The following is a 14,795-nucleotide window of genomic DNA, read 5'->3' as shown; positions in this document are numbered from 1 at the left end:
ACCTACCCCTGTCCAATTCCAACACTGCTCACAAAACAGGTTGGTTGTCCTAGCTTGTGCTCTGAGCTGTTTCTTCAGAAATTCCTCTTCTGATGGAGCATTTTGGTGCTTTCTTTCTTTCAGGGTGTTCTTTGTATTATTACAAGTTGTTCAGAAGAGGCCGATTTTAATGTAGCTTCATTTAAAATTGTAAAGCGCTTTGAGATCTGCGGATGAAAAGCACTATATAAAAACTAGATATTTTTTAAATGACTTGAGGCATCATGAGAAACTTGCCTTCTGGGATCCAAAGCTCAGATCAATGAAAGAAACATAAGAAAATAATGAAAATGGGGAGTTTGGGCCCTTTATTTAAAATCATGTAATGTGCAGTATATGGACAGAATGTACTGTTTGTGCCAGAACTAGTAGCCTTCATTCCTGACTGTTGTGTGATAGCTTTAGTTTGTTTGACATCTTCTCTTTTTCAATGTTGTGAGTATCTTACTTTCTTTTCCCTTTCCTTCCCACCCTTCCCCCAACTCTTTTTTTTTTTTTCTTTTTGTGCTCTAGAAATCAAGTTCCTCCACCACAACTGGAGAAAAGATCACAAAAGTCTATGAGTTGGGAAGTGAGCCAGAGCGCAAGATGTGGGTGGATCGATACCTCACCTTCATGGAAGAAAGGGGCACGCCTGTGGCCAGTCTGCCAGCTGTAGGCAAGAAGCCCCTGGACCTCTTCAGGCTTTATGTCTGTGTCAAAGAGATTGGAGGTTTAGCACAGGTGAGCGGAAGTGGATGAAACTAAACCATCCAAAAACTTAGCCCTGCATTCCTCCTAGAATATTTTCTGCTAGTTGCAGCATTACAAATTCTTCCCTGAAAACAAGGGGGAAAAGACATGGAAGTTTCAGTATAACTAATGTTTGAAGGTAAGGAAGCTCATGTGTAAATCTAACCCAAATTAACCTGCCATGCACTAATGGACCGTGTGGACCCTGCTGCTGCATACTAGAAGTTCTGTAGCATGCTCTGATCTACTCCTGTTTCAACTCTGTTTGAATTTTTAGTGCGCACCGGCAAGGTCCACACAGGCGCTTAGTTTGGGGTAGGTTTACACCCCAGCTTGCCATGAACTCAGGGTTTATGTAAACAAGCCCTGAGGTTCACTTTGGACCGCACTAGTGCTCTCATAGTGCACAGTGTGGCTCTAAATTGCCTAGTGTCAAGGGAGCTTAGGCTGCTGTCTGATCAAGGGCACTCTAGTAGTGCTAAGAGAGAATCAGAAGAGATGGCCATTGGATTAAAGAGAAGGGTTAGAAACATGGAAGAAGATCAGAACAGGTGATGGAAAACAGCTGTTCTAGAGATGGAAAAAAAGAGAGCGCCTGAAATCCATCCATCTCAGACAGGGAAGTGCCTCTAGGAAAAGTCAGTTCAAATCTCTTAGGAAGTGGCAGGAGTATGTAATTTGCAAGCAGTCTGTCCCAAACCATTCTTCCCTCTGTATGTTTAGATAGTATACTCAGCTGGGAAGAGACTGTGTTTTCCTCTATGTTTGGAAAATATTTACCACATGTCTTGCATTGTCTCAATCTATATAAATACAATAATAATCAATAATGGGGAAACCTAACCTAAAGGCAGGAAGGTAAACTGGGGAAGAGGCTGCAAATAAATAAGATGTTGGTAGAAGTCAGAGATATAGTTTGCTGCATTGAACCTTGTCTTTCCCACTGAGAGTAAATATGAGGCCTGTGATGTCACAGGTGAAAGAATATGAGGTTCTTTTCCCACATGCGAATCGGGGTTAGTAATAGCTGCCTGACTCACACAGATGCTGTGAACATTAACTTATTTAGGTTCGATCCCATTCATGTCTTTAGAGCCGGATTGATCCTTTAATGTTTGTGGAGCACTTTGAAAGGGTAAAGCACTAGAGTAGATACTAAATATTAAGTAGTAGCATTATTGGATTTGGGATTCAAAACCTTCTTTTTGTCTTGCTGGCCCAGGCCTGCTGTGTGCTGAATGCTTCCTGTGAGATGGTGAGAGCTCACAACTCGAACTGAATTAAGGGTGATCAGTACTTTGCAGGATCAGGCTCTAAATTATGAGTTAGATGTAACTAAAATACACATGATCTCTACACTAAAACACACAATCTGAAAACAGAAGTATGTTAAATTGAATTGGGCCCATGGAAAGTGAACCCCTGGTAATGCTCCCACCTAGCCAGTTCTGGAAACCCACTTCCAACAGTGATTACTGCTGATTTTAACAGTAGTACTCTGCATAGCATGATATAGCATATTGAATTAGACCATGGTCATTCAAGTCCAGTGATGCTAACTGGCGCCGCAGAGGAAGGTAGAAAAATCTAATGTATTGCACCTTGCCACTTGTTAAATGCTGTCCATGGCTGAAAGGTGGGGTTCCATCCTGACTTTTGCAATGACCAGCTGATGTGTGCCCCGGAGTTTTCCTAACTTGCAAACTTTATTATTGGTCATAACACTCTGCAGCCCTCTTTTTAAGTCTAGCTACAGCATTTGACTCAGTGTCTACAGAGGCTCGAATGCTTCTGCACAATTGGTTAATATTAAACCATTAAATATAAGTGGGAGTTGAAATTTGAAATCCTAAAAAGGCCTGCATGTTTGTTTATAACAAGGGTCATTTCTTATTTATTTAAAAAAAAAACACATTTTGGGCCCAAGCTTACTTTCCAATATGGACCAACATATATTACTGATGAGGAGATGCTGTCCCACTTAGGAACTTGATTTATAGGTTTGTAGGCTACAAAGGTCGATTGTTCACTGTGGGCGTGTTAACATGTATTCTCTGGTTAGGGCTACAGAGAAATGCACATGTTCGTCTAATGAGATTTATTTAAATATAGTTGGATGGTGCCCCTCTGAAAAGCATAGTTGCCCCTACCACTGCTCTCCACGTTTCATGATCTCTGCCCACTGAGTGACAGGATGTAGATGTGCAGCGATGGTGCGTATTTATCCTCCTGAAGCATTGCATTTCAAGGTACACCAAATAGCGCTTTGCTTCCCTCTTCCAAAGCCATGGTAGACCTGCTGTTGGCAGCCTTGTTTTATATGCCAATACACTGGACATTTAGGCACTGAGTACTTCTGCGTGCATTATGCAGTGTGTTTGTTGTATACCACGTAGTGCTAAGTAAATGGGCAAAAAAGGGCTGTGTGATTGGGGATTTAAGTCTCAAAAGTTCCAGTTTATGAAAATCACTTTCTCTTTGACCCCTGGATTGCTGCCAGATGTAACTGGAATACACAGGGAAAATAAAACTCTTCACTCGGCCAGGCCAGTCTGCATGTAATTAACTCTTTTGCCAAGAGAACCATCCTATCTGGCAGCTGTGAAGGGGTTATTGAACACAAAGATAAAAACTATATAAATATCTCCTTGGCTGGCATATAGGGTTGGCAACAGATATGACCAGTAATAAACTTTGTAGCTATTTAAGCTAAAATAGGGTGATAAAATCTCATGCTTCAGGACGTAAACTGATCATCATAGCATTCAAGAAGTAAGCTCCCCCTCTCCCTCCCCTGCTGGACCAATGGTCTGATCTGATGTGGCAAATCCAGTGTGCCTCAACCTAAGAGCATAGTTTGAACAGTCGCTTTCAGTACTCTGGCATACGCAGCAAAACAAGGCTCACACCAATGGCATGCTTGTATCAGCAGAGCTGTAATACAGAACATTACTGCACTGTTCCAGTGTGTTTGAAGTCTGTCTTAATTAATAAGGGGCCTCACTTGACTCTGCATCTCCTGTTGCAATGGGATCATTGATCAATCCCACAAGAAGCCTTAAAGTGAAAGGATTTGAACCAGAAATTGCAGGCTAAACTACCTGACAGCTGGTGGCTGTTCTGGAGGAAATGTTTTTCATATCAGTGCTGAAACACTTAAACTGCAGAATAACATTGTTATTGCTTTTTAAATTAGTTTTTAGAAGCTGCTTTTTTAATTAGAATAGGGTGTGTGTGTGTGTGTGTCAGAGAGAGAGTCAGTGAGTGTGCATTTGAATGGAGATAAATAGCTAACTGAACAGCACAAGCCTTGGAAGAGTGCAAGGCATTTAAAAGATGCACCATGCAGAAGACTCTCAACAAGCTTTTTATGTAGCTATCAGCAGGTTCCTTAATGGTTTTATAACTGTAAACGCTGTTTGTGCATTACTGAGTGGGGGAGTAATGAGCATTAGTTAAAAGAGGCAAATAAAAAAAGTAAACCAAGACATTAAGTGCTCTTTTTCCTCTTGGCTTTAAACAAGCCGCCTTGCTGCAAACCAATACTTCTGCCATTTATTTTGCTAGGTTAATAAAAACAAGAAGTGGCGCGAGTTGGCAACCAACCTGAATGTTGGCACTTCAAGCAGTGCAGCCAGCTCCCTGAAAAAACAGTATATTCAGTACCTGTTTGCCTTTGAGTGTAAGATAGAACGAGGGGAGGAGCCCCCTCCAGAGGTCTTCAGCACTGGAGATACTAAGAAACAACCTAAGATTCAGCCGCCATCTCCTGGTAAGTAGAAGAACTGCAGCCTCTTATACAATAATTCACTGGACTGCATCCTGCATCTCAAATCTCCTGTCCCAGCAAACATTTTAGAAGCATCCCTTGCTAACCTTAGATAAGCTAGCTAAAAAAATACTCCTTGGGGATCCTATGTGTTCTGAACTGGCTCCAAGACAGTATGAAAGTTAACTCTAAGGGGTAGACTGCAGAGATGCGTATATGCCCACACATCTTTAAGCATTTCTTTGTCTCTGTCTGAAAAATACAAGCATTCTAATGATCAAACTGTTAAATGGAAATAATAACAGCGGTGTTCTACAGGGTTGTTCCATCCCTTGCATTTGCTCTCTGTAAGACATCAGATACCCAGGACTAAATAAATAAATAAAGTAAGGAAAGGCTGGATTCTCCCATCCACACTTCAACTATTGGAAATCTGGAGCCAAATTTCAATGGGCCTGCTGGCAAGTAAAAGAACTACTCAGTGTGAGTAACAATGGCAGCTTTTGGCCCAATAAATGGAACTCAGCCTGCTGCTCCACTACTGTTTATTTGAAATGCCTGGCAAATGAAGAGAGTTGAGTGACTAGAGAACACCCATAGTACAGTATCAAGCTTTGTCGTTTAGATTACGTCACTTTCCTCTGCCATTGTTGCTAATCCTGTGTATTAGATTGAGTGCTAGCAGCACGGTCTGTATCCTATTGTCAGCTGTAGATGGGCACTGCAGTCGAAATGTTGATTTTGGTTAATGAATCTTCATGTACAGTATGTTGCTTGAAGTAGTCAGTTAGATTTGTTTTTTTCTGCCTGCATTCAACTCAAGACTCGTAAAATGACAACCATGATTGACATTCAAGCTAGAGAAATGTAGAGGAGTAACATGTTAAGCATGTGAAAGAATAAATAGAAGGTTTTGTTGCCTTTTGGAGTATTTAACTTCTTGGCTTCAGGCAGAAGAGGAAAAGAGGACTTTTAATTGGTATGCACTATTTTCTGTCTGCATGGAATCACAGAAGGGCAAAGACCTTTTTAAGTGTGAATCAGAAAGATGGGATTCTCAGACTCTTTCCTGGTGTGGAGTACTTTTTAATACACAATAATCTCATAGATACATAGTGAATGAGGGGCATTCACTATTACACAGGCCACCTCTTCCCATTAGCAACATAGTATCATTCCTGTGAAAGCGACAACAGTTGCTTACATGGAAATGTGAAATTAGGAAAGTATTTAATATAACTTGATTTCTTTTAGCAGCCGGAAATAAGGAGAAGAGCCAGGAAACCAGCCAGCTGTCCCCTTATTTTGTGATCTTCTGTCATAGATATTAGAAATAGCAAAGATCTATTAAGTCATGCAATTACATTCAATTGCCAGGTAGGGTTATTCCTTCTGATGCTCACTGTGGTGCTTTGTCCAGTATTGTAAATGTCTCTAGTGATAGGGCTTAGGCTAGGTCTACACTACGGGGGGGGGGTTGACCTAAGATACGCAACTTCAGCTACGTGAATAGCGTAGCTGAAGTGGCGTATTTTAGGTCGACTTACCTGGCTGTGAGGACAGTGCCGAATCGACCGCTGCCGCGCCGCCGTCGACTCCACTTCCGCCTCTTGCCGCGGTGGATTTCTGGAGTCGACGGAAGAGCCATCGGGGATCGATTTTATCGCGTCTTCACTAGACGCTATAAGTCGATCCCCAATAGATCGATTGCTACCCACCGATTCGGCGGGTAGTGAAGACGTGCCCTTAAATTGCTTCCTGTTAGAGACCTTCCATAGTCTAATAGAATTCAGTGTTATGAATTTTTTCCTGATATTCAGTTCAAATTTACCTTCCATCACCACTATGTTCACCCCTGTATAACACCCTAAATGTTTATACCTTACAAATACTTAAGGTTATCATGTACCCCATCAGTAGGTATTTAATGTATAAAGCAAGCATGTTACTCTGAAAAACAAATTGGGGGGGGAAGGCCCACGTATTATAAACAAGAGCAGCAGTTAGAGTATTTGACTCCCTAGAGGGAGTTTAGATTAGCCAGCACATGCATTCTTATTAAAAATTGAAAGCTGTTGGATTTGGCTGCATCACCTGCAGCAAGGGCCAGTAAATGGAGCTGAAACCATTAGACTCATTAGGGAGAAGGAAAAGAACATGTTTTTTTTAAATTAAGCAGCAAAACTAAAAATAAATAAATATTTTGCTTCCCTCTTCCTTTCTCTAACTCTCTTACAATGTTGCCATTCAGTAATTTTGGTTAGTGGTTCAGGAACAATCATCATAAAACTGTCTGAATTTTGTGTTAAAGAATCTTGATTTAAATATCCAGACCTTGAACAAAAGCAGAGAAATGTCATGGGCTGTCCTGCAGTTCCATGTGCACCTTGAAACTATAAATGAAAACTGCAAAGTCCAAGTTTGAATTTATCATAACACTACGTTCAGTTCAAACAAGATGTCTGGGAGCAGAACTGAAACTATTTTTCCAAAATAAAAACACAGCTGGACATAGGGACCAGAAGAGGGGAGGAATCAAGCAATGATCTCAAGGTTTATTTTGTTTGCTGGAAAAGAACTTGTGTCACTGAATGGGCTGCACTTCTGTGTGGAAAAAGGCTTTCCCAGTGTGTATCAGCTTTAGTACATGAAATCCCGCTGAGCTATAGATGCTGCAGAAAGTACAGGGCCTGTTCTCTTAACAGTTGGCTCTTTTTTTTCTTTTTCTTCAGTTTAGGGTAACATTAATGTTTTAACTGCACAAAAGCAGTAGGATTATAGATGTACTTTAGGTAATCCATCCATCTTTGACTTGCAAATGGAGCAGGAGCCCACTGGAACAGGAAGCAGTAGACTAAAAGGTTCTTGCTTTTAAACATTAAGACATCATGAGATTGGTTCTGGGCAGGCACACCGGTGTGCCTGCACATAACAGCCTTTTTGAAGCCTGCTTAAGCTACACAGAACCAGTTGCAATATTGATGCCTAAATCAATACATGATGAAGAAGGGTAGGGTTGCCCTTAAGGGAATTGGGCTTAAACCCCTCCTGTGACAAATCACCTGTTTCGCAGCTGATTCTATGAGTCTGAGGTTCAGGTGATAGCTTCAGGGCTGGCTCCAGGCACCCGGGCAGGAAGCAGGTGCTTGGGGTGGTCAACGGAAAGGGCGGCACGTCCGGCTCTTCGGCGGCAATTTGTTGGTGGGTCCTTTAGTCCCTCTGGGAGGGAAGGATCGGCCGCCGAATTGCCACCGAAGAATGAAGCAGCGCAGTAGAGCTGCCACCGAAGTGCTGCCGATCGCGGCTTTTTTTTTTTTTTTCCCCCGCCACTTGGGGCGGCAAAAAAGCTGGAGCCGGCCCTGGATAGCTTGAAGATCACATGGTCTTCATGAAACCAGCAAGTAGCTCGGTTGCTAAGAAGAGGTTCAGGCAGTAGAAAGGATCCTGCCAGAGTCTCTGGGTCAGGGGAGGAACCGAGGGCTAGATCCACAAAGGTACCTAGGCACTGAACTCCAACATTTAGGTATCACTGACAATCTCAAAAGCACCACTCAGCTGCCACCTACCCTGTAGGCACCTAAATTCTGATAGGCATCAAAGTTTCCTCTGGTGGGCAACTGCCAAACCACCTAAGGCCTATGGCTACCCCACAACTAACAAGCTGCTTCGTGTCTTAACTCATGCCTAAGCCCCAGCAGGATTCTCAAATGAGTCATTCACTCGCAGGGCCCAAGCCAGTAAGCATATCTCTGAGCATGCCTGTTGGATCAGGCCTTGCACAAAAGACAACTGGGAGCAAGCAAGTCAGGAATTTTTCATGCATGTGCATGTCAGTCTGTCCTCAGAATACCCAGTAGCCAGGGAGCACTTCCCTGGGATGTGCAAGACCCAGAATCAAATTGCTGGTCTACCTGATTTGGAACAGGGATTTGAACTCAGGTCTCCCATGTGAGTGCTCTAACCACTGGGCTATCGAGTATTCTGAGTGGGGTCTCTCTCTTTTCTCCTGTTGGAACTGTTTCATTGTGTATAAATAATTAAATATTATTTGGAGCCTGCACTTGAACCTGTGTGTTCCATCTTCCCAGTGAGTGCCCTTAACCATTGGGCTATAAAGTCAAAGTCAAACTCTCCTCTGAGAAAGGACTGACCTGGGGCTATAGTCAGTCTCTCTCTCTCTCTTCTTGAGAAAGGGCAGATCTGCCTTAGGCATCTAATTCCAGCATAGACAGGCACCTCCTTGGCCTGTCAGTCAGGTACCTAGATTGCTGTGAGTTAGGTGCCAAAGTACTTTTGTGAACATGGGCCTCTAGCCCTGCCCTTTTCTTCTGCATTTCACTCCCGGCTAGCTTAGATGGCTCCCCACTCAGTGTGCTGGCTTCTGAGGCTCCCTTTCTTAGGTGCCTAACTTGCCCCATGCATTTTATGCAGAGCCTGGGCACCTAACTTGGGGCTGAGGACTCTAATTAGGCAGCAGAGAGCCTAGGAGTTATGCTTTGCAATGCTCTGCATTGCAGCCCCTTGGTGGAGTTAGCTCAGAGTTCATGTGCTGCTCCCTGGTAGATGGCCTGTGGAGTGGAATCCTGCAGGGAGCAGGCTAGGAAGGAATGTAAGAGTTTCAGGGAGTAGAAGACCCTGGGTCGGGAGAAAGCACATGATTGGTATGTTGAACTTGTATCAGACAGTTTTGTTTTGAAGAAATACAACCAAAGTCCTGAAGTAAAGGGACTGAAATCCTGTGACTGAAGAGTGTTCTTTGGTACATAGGCTGGTGAGTTAGCCCAATGGTTTACATAAGGAGGTAGGGGGATCAGAATTCTACCATCACTTACACTTCTTGTAACCCCATTGACTTCAGTGAGGATGGGTGGTAACTGAAGGTAGAATTTAGCTGTCTGTGCTGCCTGTGACAATTCAAGGTATATCCCAGCAACTCCAAAGGAAGAGTTGGACTAGTTCAGCAAAGCAGTAGGTCAGCGGACCTTGTTCAATGGAGGCCAGAGTCAGACACACCTCAGCCAACTTACTGTTATTTTTGTTCTAATTGTCCATTTTAAAGCATGAGTTGGATGTATGCTACTGTCAGAACTTCTCCAGTCCACTCAGAAATCATAGGAAAAGAGATGGCCTTGAACGTGTCATGGAGCTGCTTCTTGCAGACAAACAAGAACTAGGGAATAGCAAGAGCCTCATAAGTGTTCTATCCGGGATGCTTATGCTTTTTGGAGATTCTTGTGAAGACAAAGTGTTCCATGCAGCCATAAGTTCGTTAGTGTTCTGATATTCTTAACCAAAATATATATGAATGTTGTGGAAAACCCTAAATTGAAAATACAAGGTGGCCATTATGATAAGGAGGCAAATTGCAAAAAGCTTCCAACATATATGATCTGTTTTCCATTCTGAGACTATAGATTCTTTTCTTGGTCAGAAAAGAAATTCTGTTAGCCACAATAAATAGATCATTTGGGTACACATGAATCTGGAAGTGATGGCCATTGTTAGCCTGTGTATTTGGGGTCTATTACTCATTATTGTACTGGCTTGGAATTGGCTGTGGGTTAGCTTATGGATGGACATAGACAGTGTCAGAAAACAACGTAGCATTGAAAATCTAAACAAAAGTGGGATGTAAGGAAACTTGAAGGAGGACAGGTAGCAGCTTTGGCACACAGGGAAAGGGGTTCCGTTTCATGATTTCCAACTGGAAAATATTGCTAATGATAATATGTGTAATGTATCTTAACAAAATATATAAACATATATGTGGGACCATACCTTCCTGTCATATGCATAGCACCTAGTGAATATTGGGCAGTACTCAGCGATAGATTGGGGCACTCCTGAATAAAATCCAGACAAGACCTTGGTCTTGTCGGTGTCACAGAGATCATATGATAGCAAACCTGTGAAAGTTTGTGCTCTGTTGTAACATAGAGCTCCAACAGCCTGTTCTCTGTGTTTCCTTGGCAGCAGAGACAAGACTTGGGGAGGCGGGGGGAAAAAGCCAGTCATTCAATTAGTAAGTTTGTAACCAAAAACCCATCCATCTTTACTGGCAGGTGGCTGACTGAATTTCTATTATTATCTGACAGGTGATGTCACAAAACCTGTCATGTAGCCAACCGGGGAATCCCCAGTGGAAGATAAATGAGAAAAGGGTCTGGGTTATAAATAAAGGTGCCCTCTGATTGACCTCTGTTCACTGTAGACCTGTGGCATATCTGACTAACGCTCCCCTCCCCACCCCCACCCTAGTCAGAATTAGGGCACTGGGTTCATACTGTGTAAATTATCTTCCCAGCGTGGCGTCTGGCTGTTCAGTCTGAAGTATGTGAATGTACTTAACCTTCAGTAACCCTTCCATTGTTTACTTTAGCGTATACATTTGTAGCTTCTGGCAAAAGGTAGGGATATCCTAGAGAGCATGTCAGGCCTCCTAGTAATGGAGTTTCAAGAGGTTGCATTCTTTTTTTTTTTTTTCCCCTGAAGGAAAAATAATTCTGGCAAGAGGAAGAATTTTTTTCTGTTTTTATTAACTGCACATTTGAACTATTGTAAATAAAGGGTCTTTCCTGAAACCACACTCCCTAGCATTGCAGGCCTTTTAAGGAAGCAGCCACTGAGGTGCTAATTTCATGCGGCTAGCAGCAAATTGGTCCATGTAGGAGGCTGTAAAGGATGCCATGATGAAAATGTTGCTTTCAGACAATTTTCTTTCAATTTTTTAAAATCTGCGGTGGCACCTATAAGGCAGGTGCTGCTTGGGCTTTTTTGTATGTTGAAAAATCACATATTACACTAGTTGACTAGACACAGAGAAGTATTTTTCTGGCCATCGCCAGTCAGCTGTATGGTCTTGTATGCACAGCTTAAACACTTCAAATAATTGTCTGTTTCCTTCTTTTTATTTCTCTGTTGTTGTTTTGTTTTGTTTTATAGTACTGAGTGCTTATGTAGGACTTGACAAAGTAACAAGACAGGATCCCTGTTTTAAGAAGTTTACAGTCAACTTAAACAGTTAGAATAGAAACAAAAAGATAAGCTACATAAGCTGATGGATGTAAACAGTGTCAGAAAAAAAATGTAGCATTGAAAATCTAAACAAAAGTGGAATGCAAGGAGAGATTTGAAGGAGGAGCAGGTAGCAGCTTTGACACACAGACAAAAGGGTTTAGTTTCATGATTTCTAACTGGAAAAGTATTACTAATGATAATATGTGTAATAATATGTTAACAGACTATATAGACATACATGTGAGACCAAACCTTCCAGTCATTTGCACAACACCTAGTACATTATTGTGATGGCAAAGTCAAGCACCCAAAATTTAGGAAATGCCAGAGTTAAGCTTGCCTGTGCAGCCTTAGCTCGGACCCCATGTGCGTATGCATTATGGTACAGTGTTTTAATTACATGATCATACTGTTTTTTCCCAAAGGACCCATTCCTCATTCAGTGCGCAGAAAGAACATTGATCACTTAGTGAGCAGCTATTCAATATTTTGTTTTCTCGTCCAGTTCAGTATTTTGTTCATTGTGTAGCCCAAGGCCTTATTTACTGCTCTGAATACAAAATTATTAATTTCCTCATAGGCTTTTCTATGTTACTCATCAGTATAATATCTGAGTGCTTCACAAGCATTAATTAATTTGTCTTCACAAAACCCTTGTGTGCTGAGGGGTTATTATCCCATTTTACAGGGAGGAATTGAGACACAGAGAGATCATGGTCAAAAGTATCCACTAATCTGAGGAGCCTAATTTGAGACACCTAGGACTGTGATTTTTCAGAGTATTTAGTATTATATAGCACTTAATATATTCAAAGCACAGCTCCCATTGACTGCAGTTGCAATCATGAGTCCACAGCACTTCTGCAAATCAAACCACAGGGTCTCAGACCAAATAAATGAAGAACACGTATGAAAAGTTTGGTTTAAGTGACTTGCCTAGCATCACATAGTAACTGTTTGATACAGGCAAGGATAGAATCCAATTCCCAGGACAGCATTCAATTGCCTTAAGTATGAGACAGTTCTTTCTCTTGCTGTAATCCCCTGCCTCATTGACGACATACCTTCCAACTTCTACAGTAAACGAGGCAAGGGTCCTACACACAACAGTCTCCCTCGCTACACAATGCTGATTCATCCCCAGAGTATGTCAGTCCTGTGCACTAAATGAGGCAGGGGTCTTGTGGAAAAATTGTATGCGATCATGTAATTAAAGACTGTATCATAATGTGTACGCACAAGGGGCCAATTAAATAGCACAGACAACCTCAATTCTGGCATTTCCTAACTTCTTAGTGCTTGAGTTTGCAACCTTAATAATAATGTTCTTTTAACATAAGATTTTTGTGTGTGTAAATCCTCAGATTTTTTAAAAAGCAAACTGAAAAAAAAAAAATAAGTTCCATCATGTGGTGTCCTATTGACACCCATGTGGTTCATCGGCAGTTGAAACCTTTAGATCCATCTAACAGACCTCTTGAGCTAATGGAATAACTGATAGCAATAGTAGGTTGTCATCCTCTATGTGACCAGCAGTAGAGGGCGATGAGTTGTTTTGTCAGTTGGTTTCACAGATATTTGCCAACAGCAGAGGAATAATGAGACTCAGGAATCTTGGCTCCATTTCAGTCTCTGGAGAGGAATGTGCTGTAGCGGGCACAGATTCTTCTGCCTTGACCCTCTCTGCTGCATTCCCTCTGCGCTGTTCCTGTCCTGTCTCTTCCCTACCCTTGGCTCCTTGTCCCAGTTCCATTTTTCTTATTCGGACAGTCTCGGTATCTTCACCTCAGGCTTCTCATCCTAGTCTTGGTGTCGTTACCCAGACAGTCCACCCTTTAAACTCCCCATCCCAGTCTCACTCACCCCATCATTAGTTCCTGTCTCCTTGCCCAGCCAGTCCCAGTTTCACCTCTCCCAGTTCCTCATCCAGTCTGTCTCTCATCTCCTTTCCTCTGATGTCCAGTCACTTCCACATTCCCGCTAGCTGCCAGTCCCAGTCTCCCTCCCCTGGCTTCTCATCCAATCTCAGTGTCCCCCAACATCCAGCTCCTCTTCCCATTCTCTTTTCCCAGCCAGTCCTAGCTATTCCCTCACACCGTCTTCATCTTATGTCTCCCCTCCTCCCCCCGACAACTTCTCTCCCCCCATTGATTCCCAGTCCCAGTTAGCTCCAGTCTCCCCCCATAATCCCTCAGACAAACTCAGTCCCCTGACCTGCTGGTTCCCAGTCCTCCCACCCCTGTTTTCTCCTGGGTCTCAGTCCTAGTTTCTTTGCTCAGCAAGTCTTAATCTTCCCCCCAACCGCCAGACCCTTCTCTCCCGCCACCAGCCTCCAATTGCAGTCTTCCCCCCTCCCAGGCTCCTTGTCTCAGTCTACTACCCCTGCATCCTTCCTGGTCTGGGTCTTTTCCTTTCTTCATTCAGTTCAGGCAACTTCCCCATCTGCCTGGGCCCAGCAGGAGGAGCATTGAGAGCACAGAAGAGATGGACTTCCTCCTGTTTGTTCCAAACCCAGACCCAGATCCAGCACAGCCCAGAGCAGCCAGGAGAAGAAATTGCAGGGAAAGTCCCCCCCAGCCCCAGACTGGAGCATGCTCAGTGCAGACAGGAACTTGGGGGAGTTAAGCTGTGGTCTAGCAAGTCACTCCTGAGCATATGCAAACTGATCTTTTCAAAGGCTTAGGACTAGGGCAGACTTTCACAAAGGCAGCAAAAGGCACGCTACTGACACAAAGATCGCCTCACACCAGATTTAAAGTCCATGTTCCAAAGCATGAGTGCACTAAAGCTTCTGTAAGAATACTTGCCAGATTTTTTTTTAATGGGTAAAACGATGTATTTTTCCTTAGCTTTATTCCCAGAAACAACTAAACCATTTTGACTAAAACTTTACAAACAAAAAATTCATCCCGAAGCAGATACCTGGTCTGAAAAATTTTAGCCCAAATGGTTAAAGTTTGGTAAAGTTATAAGCAGCTGAAAACAGGGACTTATAATAATGAGAAGTGTCGGGCAACATTAATAATAGGCAATTCTGTCTGCCATGACTATAATAACCATTGTTTTGAGTGAGGAGCTTAGATTTTTCTGCTATGAAGAATGTGTTTTGTACAGTAACACTCTTCAAAAACCATAGATTAACTGTTCAGTGGCCTACCAGTTGTTCTCTGTCCATTTTCTAGTGGACCAGGATCCACATCACACACACTTATGTCCTTGTAGGCACCCCACAACCTAA

General features: G+C 42.7%; 1 protein-coding gene across 10 annotated transcripts in view; it reads left to right on the top strand.

The window, feature by feature from the left end:
* The window catches only part of ARID1B (AT-rich interaction domain 1B), a 402,274-nt gene that overhangs the window by 363,709 nt on the left and 23,770 nt on the right, over nucleotides 1-14,795 (top strand). For all 10 annotated transcript variants that reach the window (XM_054022819.1, XM_054022823.1, XM_054022822.1 and 7 more), the window contains 2 exons: nucleotides 553-762; nucleotides 4,339-4,543. In XM_054022819.1, coding sequence (XP_053878794.1) covers nucleotides 553-762; nucleotides 4,339-4,543 — 415 coding nt within the window. The remainder of the gene's footprint in view (nucleotides 1-552; nucleotides 763-4,338; nucleotides 4,544-14,795) is intronic.

The sequence above is a fragment of the Malaclemys terrapin genome, chromosome 3 (assembly GCF_027887155.1).
Source record: "Malaclemys terrapin pileata isolate rMalTer1 chromosome 3, rMalTer1.hap1, whole genome shotgun sequence".
Classification (NCBI taxonomy): Eukaryota; Metazoa; Chordata; order Testudines; family Emydidae; genus Malaclemys; species Malaclemys terrapin.
Note: the sequence above shows the minus strand (reverse complement) of the source record. Positions and strands in the feature narration are given on the sequence as shown.